The sequence below is a fragment of the Rhamphochromis longiceps genome, linkage group LG6, assembly GCF_057381845.1.
Source record: "Rhamphochromis longiceps isolate RC_006_pf linkage group LG6, R_longiceps_female_GT1.1, whole genome shotgun sequence".
In the NCBI taxonomy this organism is placed as follows: Eukaryota; Metazoa; Chordata; class Actinopteri; order Cichliformes; family Cichlidae; genus Rhamphochromis; species Rhamphochromis longiceps.
Window position 1 is genome coordinate 28,180,429 of NC_140562.1, and position 17,870 is coordinate 28,198,298.

At 40.4% G+C, this 17,870-nt stretch overlaps 2 protein-coding genes across 6 annotated transcripts in view; one reads left to right on the forward strand and one right to left on the reverse strand.

Annotated features, from left to right (window-relative positions):
- ptprdb (protein tyrosine phosphatase receptor type Db) overlaps window positions 1-7,607 on the forward strand; it is a 162,100-nt gene extending 154,493 nt beyond the window's left edge. Inside the window, exons 40-45 of the mRNA XM_085410023.1 lie at window positions 474-652; window positions 737-863; window positions 2,475-2,600; window positions 2,692-2,846; window positions 3,961-4,096; window positions 4,191-7,607. Coding sequence (XP_085266149.1) covers window positions 474-652; window positions 737-863; window positions 2,475-2,600; window positions 2,692-2,846; window positions 3,961-4,096; window positions 4,191-4,259 — 792 coding nt within the window. The 3' untranslated portion in view covers window positions 4,260-7,607. The remainder of the gene's footprint in view (window positions 1-473; window positions 653-736; window positions 864-2,474; window positions 2,601-2,691; window positions 2,847-3,960; window positions 4,097-4,190) is intronic.
- A 5,660-nt stretch (window positions 7,608-13,267) lies between these two features.
- The window catches only part of kdm4c (lysine (K)-specific demethylase 4C), a 31,704-nt gene continuing 27,101 nt past the window's right edge, over window positions 13,268-17,870 (reverse strand). For 2 of the 5 annotated variants that reach the window (XM_085410031.1, XM_085410030.1), the window contains exons 20-22: window positions 17,507-17,626; window positions 15,659-15,751; window positions 13,271-15,513 (exon numbers count right to left, since the gene is read on the reverse strand). In XM_085410031.1, the coding sequence (XP_085266157.1) occupies window positions 15,346-15,513; window positions 15,659-15,751; window positions 17,507-17,626 (381 nt within the window). In that variant the 3' untranslated portion in view covers window positions 13,271-15,345. Of the gene's footprint in view, window positions 15,514-15,658; window positions 15,752-17,506; window positions 17,627-17,870 lie in introns of all 5 variants that reach the window. The other 3 variants (XM_085410032.1, XM_085410029.1, XM_085410033.1) reach the window with 3 other exon arrangements.

The window sequence follows — 17,870 nt, forward strand, 5'->3', positions numbered from 1 at the left end:
CGGCTGCCTGTCTGCACATATCCACATATGAATGTGTGTGTTCCAGTTTTTCTTTTTCTTTTTTTTTTTGACTGGATCAACTGTGGTTCACATGTGTGTGTTGAGACAGTGTGGGGCCTTGTGGTTTCCTGCCCCCTGACTTTTGATTTTCTCCTTCCTCTCCCTGTTCCATTCCCTACCGCTGCCCTCGTCCCCTATATCGGCCCTGCTGTGTTGATTCAGTTGAAGATGTCTGACTAAATATCCTGAGGCCTGCAGATTAAAGATGGTTTTCTAATTCCACTTGTCCAATAAAAAACCAAACCTTGTGCTTTTTAAAAGAGTACTTTTTTTTTCTTTTACTTCCTTGCTTATCCGTCCTTTTTTATTTCGCCATCATTTCAGTGCTCTCATCAGTGCTGCTTGTAATTCTTTTTCTGTAATTTTCATCTGCACAATATTACAGCATATTTCCTTTATTTCTTATATTTCAGCGTCTGGCCAGTGCCAAGGCCCACACATCACGGTTTGTGAGTGCCAATCTGCCGTGCAACAAGTTCAAAAACCGGCTGGTGAATATCATGCCCTACGAGACCACGCGTGTGTGTCTGCAGCCAATCAGAGGAGTGGAAGGATCCGACTACATCAATGCCAGCTTCATTGATGGATACAGGTCAGTTTAACATCAGTCACTTTACAATGTTCTCACGCATGGGGAGAAATTTATTTTCATTTATACTTATCCATGTGTTTATAGGCAGCAGAAGGCCTATATAGCAACCCAGGGCCCACTGGCTGAGACCACAGAGGACTACTGGAGGATGCTGTGGGAACATAACTCCACCATTGTTGTCATGCTAACCAAACTGAGAGAAATGGGACGGGTACGGATAAATGCACTCAAACACACTCAAATGTGATACATGCATTGGTCCTGCAGGATAAAAACATATAGCTGCACTGGTTGAATGTCTTTTTAATTAGCGTATCACAGTACTGTGCAAAAGTCTTGAGCTACATGTTGGTTTTTTTCCTTTGGACATTGGCAGCTTTTCTACTCATTTTCAGTCCAGTGCTTGACCATTTCAGAGGAATGTTGAGCTACTTAACACTGACCTATGAACCGTTCAAGGATAAAAAGGAACTGAACTCAAGAGATGAACCAGTGTTGGGTCTACACAAAGCAGCTTAGCAAAGAAGCAATTTTAAATTGTAGCTTTAGGCACTTTGTTACTAACAACCCATCACAAAAACACAGTTTGTTCCAATTTCTTTAGTTGAAATTACAGAAAATGCCAAAAAATTACACAGCCCATTATCATAAAATAGCTTTTTTTTCCACTAACAAGGCAGCTTTCAAAGGGCTATTAACTGAAAACCTGTTAGCACCTGACAGTCATGTCCTGGAGAAATAGGAAAAAAATGCTGCAAAGACCTGACACAGGGCCTGAGAGACGCATCTGGCCCTACAGACGACCCACCCACTGTTACCTGAAGCTTCATCAGGATGGTCTCAGTGAAAGGGTTGCTGTCAAGAAGTTCCTCTTAAGGAAGGAAAAGAGAAAGAAAAGACTGTGATATGCCAAAGAGTCTCAGAGATCCATTCCTGAAGACTACTTAAAGTAGAAATAAAGAAATAACAACAAAGCTTGCCTAGTAGTCTGTGTTGAAGAATAAAGGTGGTAATTACAAATATTGATTTTCACACGCGATAGAATGGTTAAAGATAAAAACAACAACAACATATAGACTGATTTCCACTCCCATTGTTAGGCTCTATAAAGTCTTATATTTTAGACCAAAGGAACCTGAAGAGGTTACAAATAACTTCAGTTAACAACAAAAAAGCATGTCACTTCACAGAAGGAAAGCAGACCATCCTATTCGGCTATTCAGAGCCCAGAGAATTACCAGTATGGAGATGTGTGTAGCTGTACAAGCTCTTAACTAAAAACTAGACAAAGAATTTACAAATCCTTTGAAACTCACATTAATTAAATGTGTTGGGCTAGCTGCAGCTTTTAAACAATAGACCCACATTTTTCCCTTGATTAAGTGCCTAAGCGTGTACTATAACATGCAGTATCACACAATATATTGTCATTTGAGCTAATTATTTTCAGTAAAAGAATATATTGAAGGGCTGACTGAATAGCAGCATAATGAGCAGCTCCATGTGTTGTTGTTGCAGAAGTTTACATCAGGAGAGGACGGAACTGTGAATAACAATGTCCTCTTAAAATGGGCAGCAGAATAGCTTTTGATGCCTGCAATAGGGGAAAAGCGAATGTTTCGTGATTAAGAATTTGCAATTTTGGGGGGGGGGAAATCTATCAAAAATTTAATATAATGAATTAAATATAATGAAATGAATAATGAATATCACAAGTTATGGTGACATTTCCGTTATAAATTGCCTAGAAATGGTTCTCCTCACACACTGAGTACTTTAAATATGATGCAGCGCTCTGAAGAGAAGCCTTTGTACTCTACAGGAGAAGTGTCACCAGTACTGGCCTGCAGAGCGCTCAGCCAGGTACCAGTACTTTGTGGTGGATCCCATGGCTGAGTACAACATGCCCCAGTACATCTTGAGAGAGTTCAAAGTCACTGATGCCAGGGTGAGTCGTCAGCCTGTGAGCAAGACAGACTAATTTGTACTGGCTTCCAGAATTTTCTGAGTTTCAAATTACCATATTTTCTTTCACCCAGGATGGCCAGTCACGGACAGTTCGTCAGTTCCAGTTTACAGACTGGCCCGAGCAAGGAGTGCCAAAGTCAGGAGAAGGATTTATTGATTTTATTGGCCAAGTGCATAAAACTAAAGAACAGTTTGGCCAGGACGGGCCAATTACTGTGCACTGCAGGTAAGGTCTAGGCTGCCTACAAATACCTCAACATTTCACATATTGTTCATTAAGTTGTGCAGACTCGATAAAAAAGAATACCTACAAATTCACCAGATGACCTGTGAGAGATTCTTGGAACATTTTGTTTCTGCTTGAGTAAAGACTTGGGGAATCTTTTACGTTAAATTTATTCCACTTCTCTGTTAAATATATACAGTGCTTTAATATCAGACAAAGATAAATGAAAAATGCAGTTTTTAAATAATGATTTCATTTAATAAGGGAAAAAAACAAACCTTCCTGCTTCTATGTGAAAAAGTAGTTAAATGATAGATTAACTGTGAAAAAATCCATTTTTTGGGAAGCTAAGTTGAGTTAAATTTCAATACCACACTCTGGCCTGATTACTCCCAAACCAGTTGAATCAAGAAATCACTTGAATAGAGCCTTTCGGACAAAGTGATGTTGCTAAAAGATCTCCCAAAAAACCCCCAAAAAAAAACAACAGATGATGCCACGATCTAAAGAAACAGCTGAGATATAAAGTCACTAACATCTATCAGTCTGAAAAGGATTACAAAGCCATTTCTAAGGCTTAGGGACTCCAGGGAACCACAGTGAAGGCCATAAATGGAGAAAACTCAGAGCAGTAGTGAACCATCCTAGGAATGACAGGGCTAACAGAATTACCATGCTGATTACCTAGAGGTCACAAAAGAACCCAGAAAAACATCTAAACAACTGTAAGCCTCACTTGCCTTAGTTAAGGTCAGAGTTCATGATTCAAAAATAAGAAAGAGACTGGGCAAAAACCTTTTTTTTAAAGTCCATTTTGTATTTACTTGGTTTTCTTTGTCTAATATTAAAACTTCTTTGATGGTTGAAACACCTAGCTGTGACCGATATTGGAAAAAATATGAAATCAGGAAGAGGGAAATAGTTTTTCACAGCACTGGACTTTTTTTCTTGCTGATACGCTAATAAAGCACCACCACCGCTTGCTGCACCACGTGTGAGCAAATATTCAGAATAACGGTTTGGCACGACTAGTAGCAAACTGAGCTAGTGCATGATGCATACATAAGGAGATGTATTTCCAGCTCTGAATACGTTTCCACCTGTGCTCCAACAGTGCTGGTGTAGGAAGGACCGGTGTGTTCATCACCCTCAGCATCGTGCTAGAGAGGATGAGGTACGAGGGAGTGGTGGATATTTTCCAGACTGTCAAGATGCTGCGCACCCAGAGACCAGCCACCGTTCAGACAGAGGTGAGCTTTCTAAACCACTTCACGTCTTCAAAGAACACTTGAATGTTCGTTTAGTCTTTCTTCTCTTCTTCACAATTCTTCTGCTTCCCTCTAGGACCAGTACCAGTTCTGCTACCGCGCCAGTCTGGAGTACCTGGGAAGCTTTGATCACTATGCAACATAAACCCAGTGGCTGTCGATCATGCGCACGTTCAACCGAGTGCATTTTTCTCATGTTATGCACAGCCAGAATAAATGCACTAGGTTGCGATGTGCAGGTATGAAGACTTTGCCACTGCATGCAGAGTGAAGGGGGACCATCGGCTTATCCGTACCTAGAAACAGCACCTCTAACTGAGCCATAGCAACCTGCTTGACAAGGGTGTTTTCCTGCCACCCTCAGCCCAAACACACCCATTGGTCAGTCTGAAGCAGCAACTTCAACCACTGTTCCAATCAGAATACTTGATCAAATATAGATTTTTTTCTTTTTTTATTTGTTTCAGTGCTTTTCCGAGCACCCAGATTGCGTTTTTTGTTGTTTGGGTGTGGAACTCCACCAGTGTAGCATCACCAACCTAAATACGGGACCCAGCTACAGCATTTTTTTCTGTCACAGGAAATTTCGATTTTTCTATCTCGAGGACAGTTCAGAAGGAAGCTACAAATCCATCTTATGGAAACCTCGTGGACAAGAAAGAACTGGGATATCAAGCACCAGAGAATTGCCAACAGGAGCCTGAAAACACAGAGCACAGAGTATTAAAAAGACCAAGAACACGCAACTTAAAAAAAAAAAAGACACAAGAAGTGTGGGTTGTTTTTTTCTGTCTTATTTTGGAAACAGACTCTTGTTTCCTGTGAATGAAAAAGAAGACATTTCTACCATACAGTAATAAACACCACCAGTTCAACCTTATGCTTCACGATTTAAGATAAGGGAAGGTTTACTGAGGTCTAAAAATGCATACTGCAAAGTAAAACATTAATTTAGTTTTCTAGAAAAAATATGTGACTATATTGTTTTTTAAAAACTGGATATTCCATATGGCACGTTCTGTTTTTCCATTCTTATAGGTTTATGATTTTGTCACCGTTGCCCATACATGGGCAAAGTTGCATTTTTTTTTCTGTGTAATCCAATGAGCTGTAGCCATTTTCTTTTTCTTTTGTTAAAGTGATACGGTACTGTTTTAAAGTGTACAATCAAATCTAGTGTGGAAAATGTTCACAGTTCTATGAAAAAAAATCGAGTGTCACTCTCCTGTATTCTCCACCCACACGTTTCGCATGCACACAGGACTCTCAGCCTCATTACTGTCTCACTTGCGACGTTTAAAGACACGAAGACGGTAATTTCTCAATTCCCGAGGGCCCGCCGGGGTACAGTATTAGCACTGCTGCTACCAGAAAGTCCCCAGAATAATCCCGCCACGTTGTTCTGCGCGTAGCCCGAAAGAAAGCTGGGCGGACCACGACTGAAGCTAGTAAGCGCAGAGAGCAGACAAAATATTAGGTGTCCAAATAAGCTTCATTAAGATTTCCTAAGCAGAAAGCGAGACGAGCGAGCAGGAAAGGGATGGGAAAAGGAGAACAATTTTCTTACTGGAATGCTCACCGTTGACTTTTCTCTGTGTCTGATTCAGTGTGCAATAAGTAGATGTATTATATATTTTTGTGTCAAGTCACTAACTGCAGTTATATGCCATGATGATGATGACGGTGATGATGACGACGATAATACTGATGATGGTGCATCATTTTCCAGACACAAGGATGTTACACTTGATGTTCCCTCCACCATATAAAAGTGTTAGAGAAATAACCTCTGACCTCTTAGGAAGTTGATTTTTTTTTTAATCAAGTCACATGTCCAGTAGATGATGTCATCCTTCTTTGTGTCACGGCGAGCAACGAATGATCGAAGTCATATTACAAACTGCATCTAATAAGTATTTTAATTTTAGATTTCTAGTGCCTTATATTACACGCCTATTTTGATAAAGTTACTTTAAAGGGTTTTTGTGTATTTTATGTATGCTTGTGTGAACCGAATGTGTGTGTGTGTGTGTGTTTTTGTTATGTTACAGTATGTGAAAAAGTATTTTATGGGATTTTTTTTGTTTTGTTTTGTTCTTTTTTTTCTTTGTTCTTTGTTGTTGTTTTGTTGTTTTTGGCTGTGAAATTTTGAATGGAAGGGTTTGTGTAGGCTGGACAGTCGTACTCACATTTTAAACCCAGCAACTGCATCATCATATCTCTTTTCATTCAAAAGAAAATAAGCATATGTTACAAGAGACTCGACTGCAGAAAAAATGTGGTTTTAAAGTAGGTTATTAGCAAGACAGACTGATCGTTTTTTTAAGGTTCTACGTCAAGCTTTCCATCTTTTCCTTACACAGGCTTTGTGGATATACTGTCATTATGGACACTTTTCTTTTACCCGCCATGAAATTTTGGTGCAGACTTTGAGCTGGCTCGAACAAGTCATACTTGCTCGGCTGTATAGAAATCTGTAAAAGCTGAATGGCTCTTTGTCAGTCTGTTTGAAAGGAGGAGCATCAGCCCGTAAGAGGATGCTTAAGTATCCCAGCTGAAGCCATTTACCTAAAATCAGTCACAGTGGGTCATCTGTGTTCCTCATTCTGCTGTTCCGCATTTTTCCTTTTCTTTCAAAAACGAAGGCTGAGAGAAGTTCAGGTGCTACGTCTCCGCTGACACAGAACCTACAGTATATACTCATTTTTTTGTAAGCCCATTAACTCTCGGCCATATGAGGGATTGTTGACAGTTTTCCACCATCTTAAAGTAACCTTGTTGTTGTTTGTATGCATGGTACCACTTTCGAGATGCCCCTTTGGTCGCACCTGTTACGGGAAGACTTGCACTTTCTCTCTTTGTACTATGCACTAATATTTAGTATCCTGTTAACTCCGATAACCCCGGCCTCCCCCCCTCAAAAAAAGGAGTCTTACTTGAACTCAGCAAAGATGGACCCTGCAATGCTCACACGGTTGTGTATATGTAAATAACACAAAACACAGAGAGTAATTGAAATGCATAAATAGATGACTACGTAAAAGTAAATGAATTAACTGATGATAACGGCAAAGAATGAATAGAGATTTATCAGATATACAGAGCGATATAATAAAAGGATGCACCACAAGTCACAGTTTTTATGGCACAGCAGTATGTGCAATACATCACATTGTGGATTTGTTGTACCACAAAAGAGAAGTTTCACAAAACGAAGTGTTCTATTTTACCCTGATGTATCATGTAGATGGATTAAACTGGAGTTTATAAATTGTATAAAAAAATGAAAATATGATGTGTTATTGGGATCAGTTACCTCCAATTGGTCTGTACATGTAAACCTTTTTGTTTCCGTTTTCTGCTCCGAGTCAACAAGTGCTTTTTATTTTCTTACATTGGTTCTCGGAGCGCGTGAAAACTGAAAAACAGGTCTGTATGGATTTCTGTTCTTTATCGACACAAGTTTCATTTGTTACAAATAAACTCAAGTGAAAATGACTGTTACCGCTGTCATTTTTAAATGTTGAGTCAACCTTTGAATTCAAAATTTGGGCTACAAATGAAGGTTATCTGTGATAAATCAGCAAAAACACCAAATCTGTTGGTGTCTATGTACATGGAAATTTTAATTAACCACTTACATACAGAATCTAGTCAGAACTGCCGAGACCTGAAACAGGGATTGATATTATCTATAGATTTACGTAGCTACTGCAGGATGGTGATTTTAGTGAAAAATGACACGAAGATCTCCAGCAGGCCACAAGTGGGAATGTGTTTGACCAAACAATCAGACTTCAAGTCAAGTCAAGTGCTTTTATTGTCATTTCAATCAGTGGTACAGTGGTACCTCACACAGGGAAACAAGACAGTGTTCCTCCAAGACCATGGTGTTACATATAACAGACGATCAACACAGGACTACATAAAGTGCAAGTGTGCAAAAAACAGCAGACTGAACAAAACAATACGGACACAACAGTGCAATAGGAAGTTCATGAGGGTGACCTAAGGATCGGATGTCCTCTAGTGAGGTCTGTGCCTGGCACCCTGAATGTTGTCCTGTGCTGTTTACAGCAAGTTCACCCTGAGCACATGTGACACATGACTGTGAATAATGTTCAGCATGATCGATTGATGGGATGGGGAGGCATATTCATCATGGGGCACACAGACCTCTATAGGCTAGGCATTAGGTATTGGGATGAAATCCTCAGACACATTAACAGACCCCATGGCGGTGCTGACAGTCAGTGCCTTGGTACCACTGACCAGCCCCCACTCTCGCCTGTCATAAATCCAATAGAAAACCTGTGGCTGTGGGATGTTATGTTTCGGTTCAACCACCAGCCAGGTTGGACCTCAGACTGCCCAGGAGCTCAGTCAGGTAGGAGATCCTCCATTTTCATTTCCATCTGACGATGTACCCAGCCCATATCAGTGTGCCAGCCCATATCAGTGTAGATATGGGCTGTGGGGTGATCGTGGCTCAAGAGTTGGGAGTTCGCCTTGTAATCGGAAGGTTGCCGGTTCGAGCCCCGGCTTGGACAGTCTCGGTCTCGGCAAGACACTTCACCCATTGCCTACTGGTGGCGGTCAGAGGGCCCGGTGGCGCCAGTGTCCGGCAGCCTCACCTCTGTCAGTGCGCCCAAGGGTGGCTGTGGCTACAATGTAGTTTGCCATCACCAGTGTGTGTGAATGGGTGGATGACTGGATATGTAAAGTGCTTTGGGGTCCTTAGGGACTAGTAAAGCGCTATATAAATACAGGCCATTTACCATAGATATCCAGCATGATTTTTTCCCCATTGAAGGCTGATGTGCTTTGAAAGTGTTCCTTTAATTATTTTGAGCAATGTGAATATGCAGCGTTAAGTCCCATTCTTTTCAGTAATTCATGCATAATGTGTAGATTTTATGAGATGTCTGTATAAAAAATTAATAATACACTGTGTAACTGTTGAGAACTGTTGTCAGTACTGTCTATGGGCTACAAGAAAATAAAATATTGCTTACAGGCTGTTATTCCAGGAGCAACAGAAAACCAAATTCAGACAAACTCCACCGACAAGACTTAGCAAGCTAAGTCATAAAAACTAAATTAACAAACAGTAAAACTATTATTATTTTTTATAAATGTGAGCACCTTCAAATGGGCTCCAGCAAAAGCAGGCAGGAAATAGATGCAGGTGAGTATTTTCTTGTACACATTTTCAGCAAAACAGCAACGCTAATAGCAACTCAATCTCCACAAAAGGGCAAACAAAGGTGCCTTTACAGCTCATAACAAACGTGATTTTCCACAGTTTTTCCCTTCAAAGCATCTTTACGCTGGCAGCAGTCAAAACAATAATATCATCGTACGTGGAGACAATTACATTTCATGTTAATACACCACTTTATTAGGTACACCTGCTCTACTGTTTGCCAACAAAAATCTACAATCAGCCAATCACATGGCAATACATCTGTTCATTTAGGCATGAAGACATGGTTTAGACCACCTGTTGAAGTTCAAACCATGCTTCAGAATGGGGAAGAAAGGTGATTTAAGCGGTGCCAGATGGCCTGGCCTGAGTATTACAGGAATTGCTGATCTACCCACCCACGATTTTCCTGGACAAGCATCTCTCTGGGGTTCATAAAGAAAAAAGCCGAAAAAGGCAAAATATCTGGCAAGCAGCAGTTCTCTGGGCCAAAATGCCTCGTCGATGCCAAAAGTGAGAGGAAGGCAGCAGTAACTGAAATAACCACTGGACAGCACCCCCTCACTCCAATATTCCACCTCTGGATTCAGACCCATTCCTGTGTCTGTGTGTGTGTGTGTGTGTGTGTGGGGGGGGGGGGGGGGGGGGGGGGGGGGATTTCCCTGTGAGTTATTCGACCTGTGACTGATGAAAAATACTGATCCAAGACGAAAACATGGGCGATTATCTCTTCTAGTGTTGTAATTTGCTCAGCTCTTGTAACGATTCTCTTTCTCTAAGTTTGATTTATTTGATTCCTTTTGAGATGTTATATTTTGCTAGGCCAACTGTGGTGTGGTAGTTACTGTGGTTGTTGTGAAAGCTTCATTTACTGCTGGTTAATTAACTGCTTCTTTGAAATGATTCCTTTCTTATTTCCTCTTTAAACTAATGTGTTTCTTATTATGTGAATGGCACGAAGGCCTTATCAGCCATAAGCCACTGTTGAGGCGTTTCTAAAACCAAGATAATAATAATATAGTAATTAAATCACAATATTTTACAGCAGCTTAACTTATTCTGACTGCAGAGCTGAGTCTGGTGTACTAATATGGTCATTGTACAGACAGACAGCCTTTCATGCCACCCTCTGGTCATACCAAAAACATTTTACTCCCCAGTTAATGGAAAAATGTTCAGAATAGCAACATTTTTTCTCCTTTTTTCTCTCTTTTTTCATCTCCGTGCTTTAGATCCAGCAGTTTATCAGCAATAATGTGTTTGGATGTGCAATGAGCACTGCAGCCTCACGGGACTTTGTGCTATTCTTTTAGTCTTGTTAAAGTCATATTAGAAAACAGATTCAGGCAATAAGTGGAAAGAGCTGAAGCTGATGCTTATTCATGTGTGGCTCGTACTTCAGTATAGGCACAGAAAATAAATGAGCCTTTTTTTTTCTGAGGGAACATTTGAGAGCTGTCTTTTGCTAAATCACCAATGTTTTAATGTTTGCCTGTGCTATGAACTATCATCTCACTTCCCCTTGTTTGGCCTTTTACATCATTACACTTATCCCCGTGCTCTCTGTTTTGCCTCTTTTGTACTGGGTTTTGCCTTCAGAACTGCCTTAATTTTTTCTGTGTTGTTTAAACATTGTTCAACTGATAGGCAAAAGAAAATATGCCCCATCCCATTACACCCCAACTACCAGCCTGAACTGGATGGATACAAGATACAAGAAAGGATCCATACTTTCACATTGTTTGTTGCACCGTGCAAATTCGGACCCCAGTATCTGAATTTCAAGACAGAAACTCTGTAGACCTGGGAATATTCTTTTTATCATCTATTGTCCAACTTTGATGAGCTGGTGTGAGTTGTAGGTCAGTTTCCTGTTTTTGGCTGACAGGAGTGGCACCACATGTGGTCTTTGCTGCTGTAACAAAAACATGTTGTGCATTTGCAGATGTGCTTCTGCCTACCTTGGGCATTTATTTTAAGTTATTGTTGCCTTCCTATGAGCTCAAAGGTCATTCTCCTCTGGCCTCTAACACCAACAAGGCATTTTTCACCAAGAGAACGGCCATTTATTTTGTCTTTCATCTTCCTCTGACCATTCTCTCTAAACCCTGGAGACCAAGCAGTCTAGCTAAAATAAACTTCCATCTTTGTGAGAGGTTAAGCAAGTGCAAATAGAGGTCTGGCTTACCTAAATAACTCTGCCCATTATCCTGTCACACTTGATAGTGTGATAATAGAGGAAAAGTAATTCAGCACTTCCTGACTGACTGTGAAACGTATTGTAAAGAGAAAGCACTGAGTGCATAAATTTTATTAATGCATGTTACTGAAATTCCTAAATAAGTTATAGCCAGGGCTGGACTGGGACAAAAGATCGGCCCGGGTATTGACCAGACCACCAGGTATTATAGAAAAAAACCATAAAGCCTTTGAACAAAAACAAATGTTGTTGTGACAGTGATGTACACTGTCATGTTGATATATATGTATGATTTGTATACAGTGTATCATCTTCATGCTTCCCTCTCACCAGATATCCAAACCGATATCATGACCAGCAGCTTTTACAGCTGTGGCTCCAGCGAACATCAGCTGATATTAGAAAGTAATATTAAATAAATTCAAACAACAGCTGATCAGGATTAAACGTGCTGCTGTTGTTTAGCGCGACATCCGCTGGTTTCCTCTTTCTGGCGCAAAGTGGGCAATAAACAGACAAAAGAGACGATCAGCTGATCATTGATCAGTTTCATGATTGAAGTAGCAACAGGAGAGGGAGGGGAGAGAATGAGAGAAGAAGAGGCAGCTGTGCAGCAAAGACACAGAATAACTTCAGTTTTGTGTCTTTTATTGTTGGCTAATCCACCACCTTTCATTGTTTATACGTTACAAAAACAAGCAAACATAAAAATGAAAAATCACCATCGGCCCACCGGTATGCCCAATGGCCAGTCCAGCTGTGGTTATAGCTTAAAGTTTGAGCTGACCTGTGAGTTCTGACAGATTAGTTAGAACAATAAATAATCGAGTCATTAAGTGTGACAGATTGACATATGATGCACTAATTTTTTTTTTAAAGCTTTATAGTGACAACGACAACGATAACTGGCTTACAACTCAAACTATGCAAATAAGAAATGTATCTTCAATTAGATTTGAATTCTCTGTTCAAACCTTCAGTTTAACTTTTCCTCTTTATTCTCAAGAAGGATCCAAAAATTCTAATATAGCTGGCCAAAACATTAGACTCCTAACAAAGTCTACCCTGGTAAAAGGAGTAAACCTTTTCAATAGCACAGCACCCAGTGCATAACTTTGAATATTTACCAGCAGCTAAAAGGCCTGCTCGGATATGTTTTTGTCAAAGGTTTAGAAAAAAAGTCCTACAGGACTTCAAAGAACAGCAGGGGTAGCGTGATTGGGTATTATGGGCGCTCAAAAGAACGGTGTTAAAAGGATGTTTAGCTCTCTTTTTTGGCATTTTTCATCAAAGCTGACTTGTCTTCTTGCTTTGGCTTCAGTATCACAAAGAGCCATCTGAAGCTGGCTGTGACGTGGTTTCCATGGGAGTACAAAGCTTTTTGAAGCCAGTTAAGATACCGCATGGATTTCACTTTCCGTTTGCTCTGCCAAGCTGCTGGGAACACTCTGCTCCTTATCGTTCAGTGTGAGGCGCCCTTATACAGTATGTACCTGCAAGGGCTGACCCCATAGTTCAGAGTATCCCAGATTAAACATATGTAACCGGTACTTCTGACTTGCACTTGAAGCTTTGGTTTCTAAACGCATTTATGAAAACCTGAACACATCAGAAAAGTTTAATATTTAAACATAATTTACTGTTATATCTTTGAAAGCATAACAAATTTAAACCACTGTGCCAAGAGGTGAGAGCATGACAAAAATAATGGTTTGAAATAAATTCAGTGATATTACTGAAGACAATAATTGATCATGTGATGACTTCCTGACATCAGCCTCTTTTCATCTACTCTGCAGTTGTGTGAAAAAGAAAGTTTCACATGGTTCTTTGCAGTCATGTGCTGGAATTAAAAGGGTAAGTAGCAGCACTTAATTGACTGTCAGCAAGTGTGAGCACCTCTGCAAAGCAGAAGTTTGCGGATCAATCTGGACAGGTTATAATGCCATTTCCGAACAATTTCAAGATGATCATTCTACTAGGAAAAAGATTATTTCCAAATGGAAAACATTCGAGGCACTCGCCAGTCTTCCTGGGAATAAATCCCAAGGTCAGACAGTGCATTGCTCAGAAAAATTGCAAAAAACACCAGAAGTACATCTCAGAGTGTACAGCCCTCAGTTAGCAGTATAAAAGATTAAAGAAGTATGGCTTGTTTGGAAGGGATGCCAGGACAAGGCTTCTTCTCTTTAAGAAGAACACGGCAGCACAGCTTATGTTTGCAAAGTTGCATCTGGCTTGTTTTGAGTCACACGACCTGGGCACCCTGCAGTCTCCAAATTAACCATAAACTCCTCTGTATACCAAAGTATTCTAGAATCAAATGTGAGGCCAGCTGTCTGATAGTCTGGCCAGAAGTGGGTCATGCAATAGGGGAGGATGCCAAGCACAGCGGCAAATGTACAACAGAGTTGAAAGAAAAGAATCAAGGTGTTGCAGTCCAGAGCTCAGCCCAACTGAAATGCTGTGGTGGAACCTTAACAGAGCTGTCATAGACAAATGCACACAAACCTCAATGAAGTGAAGCAACACTGTAAAGAAGAGTGGACCAGAATTCCTCAACAACAATGTGAGAGACTGACAAAGTGATACAGGAAACAACTGCTGCAGGTTATTGTTGCTAAAGGTGCTTCTACACACATATGAATCAAGAGGTGGGCTTTTTATTTTTCCCCAACTGTAGATGATTTAATGTCAGTACCTAGTGGCAATGCCCACAAACCCGTAATCTATCACTAGTTTTAAAACCTTACATTGTATACTCTAATGCATATACTATTAAACACCCAGGTATTGTTTCAGTATTTGTGTTCATAATAGCTTTGAAAAGCCTTTCAGTGGCTCCTAAACTATCATTTCTTTTGGAGTTAAAATAACTGAAAACTGAATAGAAAAACATATGTAATGTTTTATTGTTTTCCTTACAGCAGTTAGCAATAGCTTAACTATAGCAAGCCAAAAATAAATACAAATTTTAAATAATTTCAACAATGTGTTTCATTCAAGAGGGCAACAGTAGCATTTCACGTTAATTGGACGAAAAGTCCAACACAAAGCTATGGCTTCCTGTCTGTTTTTCCCCACAGGAAGTTATGAGCACGTGGTCATTTTTCTTAATGCTTTTAAACTTGAAATTACACAATTCACATATGTATTTATTTATTTTTTATCTGTAAGGGAATTTTTTTTTTAAAAAAATGGGCAGAGAGGAAGCCATTCTTGCGTAACTGGACTCGGCCCGGCAGAAGCAGTTAAGAGACGATGCTGAACATGCAGTAAGACATGAGGAAAATACTACAGGCAAAGAACGTAAACATTGAAAATCAAAACTTAAAAGATCACCCAAAAGGCTACCGTATGTGGGCTAATTAGAAAAATCGCTTTTTGAAGTTTTCATGTACAAAGCAAAAAATGTTATTCCAAAAAAGGGTGATGTGACCATTATAAGTCACAATTAATTTCCCTGACGGTTGTGAGAGCATTAGGCAACTGAGGCAACAATGCCCTCTGTTAACCCATTCTGTAAGAGTCCAATCAAAATTCCTCCCCTGCCTGTTACACCATCCAGTCACTGATGTAAAATGTAGAAGCACACGCAAGTCAACATCCACCTAATCCACATCACCTCATTCAACCCCCCTTTACATCATTTCCTCAGAACTTTTCACAGGAAACTTGTGTGGGCAAGAGTTAAGATGTAAATAGCAATCCCCAAATCCCCAAAACTTACAAGCACACACACACACACACACACACAAACAAGCTCCCCTCTACATCCACTGTTAACTCAGTGCATTAATTTGTCATTGATGCTTCTCCATGACTTCATTTCCCTTTGTGGCTGCGTTGCTCCCATGTGCTTTTGGCAGTTGTACGGAGGCCTGGCAGGGCCACATAGTCTTTCTGGAAGCGTGAATTTGGCGTTCTCTGTCGTTTCCTCTCCCCCTGCGTGGTGAAGAAAGCATCCTGGAAACGCATGCTCGAGGCCGTTGACTAGAAAACAAGACATCAGAAAGCACCAATGAGTAATAGCAAAATGTTCCACATGGCATGAGAATATTCTGTTTGTTTATGGCAATGAAGTTTGAAACTTATGCTTTTAAAGTTTATGTGTAAATCTTGTAAATCTAATACTTACAAGTCTGCGCTTCACCTTTTTGGGGAGGTCTTCGTCTAAGGTGTAGACATCTTCTCTTTTGGCCAGCACCTGAGAGCCGTCTTCAAACTCCACCTGAGATAAGGTGAAACCAATCAACAGCTATCCAAGAGGTTTTAAAGAAATGTCTTGCATTTATACAGTTTTCATGCACATGCACACTCAAAATCTTGCCACCAAATTTACTGAACATTTTTGCTTAAAAAAAACCCCAAAAAAAACCCCCTCCTATTTACATTTAACTGTCTTCTAAATATTTTTTACTTAATCATCTTTGATACTGCAGTTACATATGGTGGTATCTGTAGGTTTGTTGCATTAATAATGCAGAACAGTCTAAGGAGCTGGGAAAGAAGGCAACTGGACTTCTTAAAGTTTCTTGAAGAAATTACACCTCTCATCCAAGAGGCTTCTTCAGATCTAAAACCCAATGCTGGAGTCTCCCCGGTATTTAAACCCTACTATTAATCATACGCCTTGTCACATGAGCCCAGGTGTCAAAATAGCATTTCCCTCATTGCCGAGCTTCAAAAATGGCGGTTTTGATTCTTGTGAAGGAGTCCGAGTTTGGATTCCAGCTCAGCTCAGCTGGAACTCTGGCCAAGCAGGTACTAAAAACACCTAATAGAAAATCCAAAAGAGAGCAGATGCTAGTGGCTTTTGGTTGCGGCAGATGGCCGCATCTCAGAGAGGCTGTTTCTGCTGGCATTTTCTTCCTGTTAAAAGGAGTTTTTCCTTCCCACTGTCAACAAAGCGCTAGCTCAAAGGGAGTCATATGATTTTTGAGATTTTCTCTTTTCTTTGTATTATTGTAGGTCTTTACCTTACAATAAAAAGCACCCTCAGGCAACTGGTGCTATATAAATGAAATTGAATTTAAAATTGAATGTGGTGTCATAAGCCACCCCCTCTGCTCAATGATGGTCATTCACAGTGGGAGTCCAGTTGCTTTCTATCCAAGCTCCTTAGAGTACCATGACCTGGATAGCTGAGAACCTACACAGGCATTTATATAACACAGGCTTTTTTCTGTGTGTTTTTCAGGCTACCATTATTACAGACTATAAGAGGCCACAAAGAATTTCTTTCCCCTCACTTTAACAACATTTTTGCCAGAATGCACAAGTGTGCCGTTCTACCCCTTAGCTCTAATAAAAAAAGATCAAATAAAGACCATCTTCATGTTACCTCTGCTCTTTAAACATTAACGCTGGAGTTCTTGGAAAAAAGCAGGGGCTTCATCTCTAAAATACACCTTGACAATGGAAAGTTCTTGTCCAGCCATTTTTTCCCATCTTAATCTGACCTATATTAAACCGTCTTTGCGTCACAGGTGCATTTGTGCATAAGTAATGGTTAACGCCCAGCTCGCCTAAATAAAGCTTAAATGGAAGCTGCATGAGTCTTAGCTTAGTTAATATTTCAGTGAGTTTGAATAATGCAGATTGTCACCTCCTTCTCTTCTTCCGTCACTTTTCACTTGCTCACTCTCCGTCTTTTTCCCCCTCTCCCCATTTTCTATCTCTATGTCCAAACAGCTTTTGCTTCCTACGTCTGTCTTTTACCCTCCCGTCATCTTTAATCTCCTCTTGATCATCGTGACTTCAGCGCTTCCCTCAATCCCCCTGTCTTTTCTGTCCACACGTAGACCAGGGGACATTGACAACGTCAGCGTTGAGGGAGTTCAACAAATTTACTGCTATGCCGCTTTGACCTGCAACTATGCCTGAAAGTCTATTCAGCACAACGTGGCCATTTGTTTTTCTCTCCCATGCTCACTCACTGCTGCCGTGACTGAGTAGTTTACAGATGGATCGCATGTTCAGGTACCTGGTACATGTAGGAGACGTTGGATCCCAGGTATTTGGCACTGTAGAACAGCCCATCAGGCCATTTTACTTGAACAGCTTCCCCCACTTCAGGAGCACCCAGGTTCACACAATCTCTGCTCTGAAATACAAGAGAGTAGTAGATGGTCTGTAAGTGTCTAAGTGTTTCAAAACAATTTCAAAAAGACAGAAGAAGTCATTCAAAGTGGGTGTCAGGATAACTGCTAAAGAGAGTAATTCCCTTTGATATATTTACCTGCTAAAAAAAACTCAAGTGGACTGACAACAGCTTTTGCTATAGTCGAGAATTTGACAGTCGAGTGCTGTTGAGATCTAAACTCAAAGCTGCATACAAAACTTCTCAG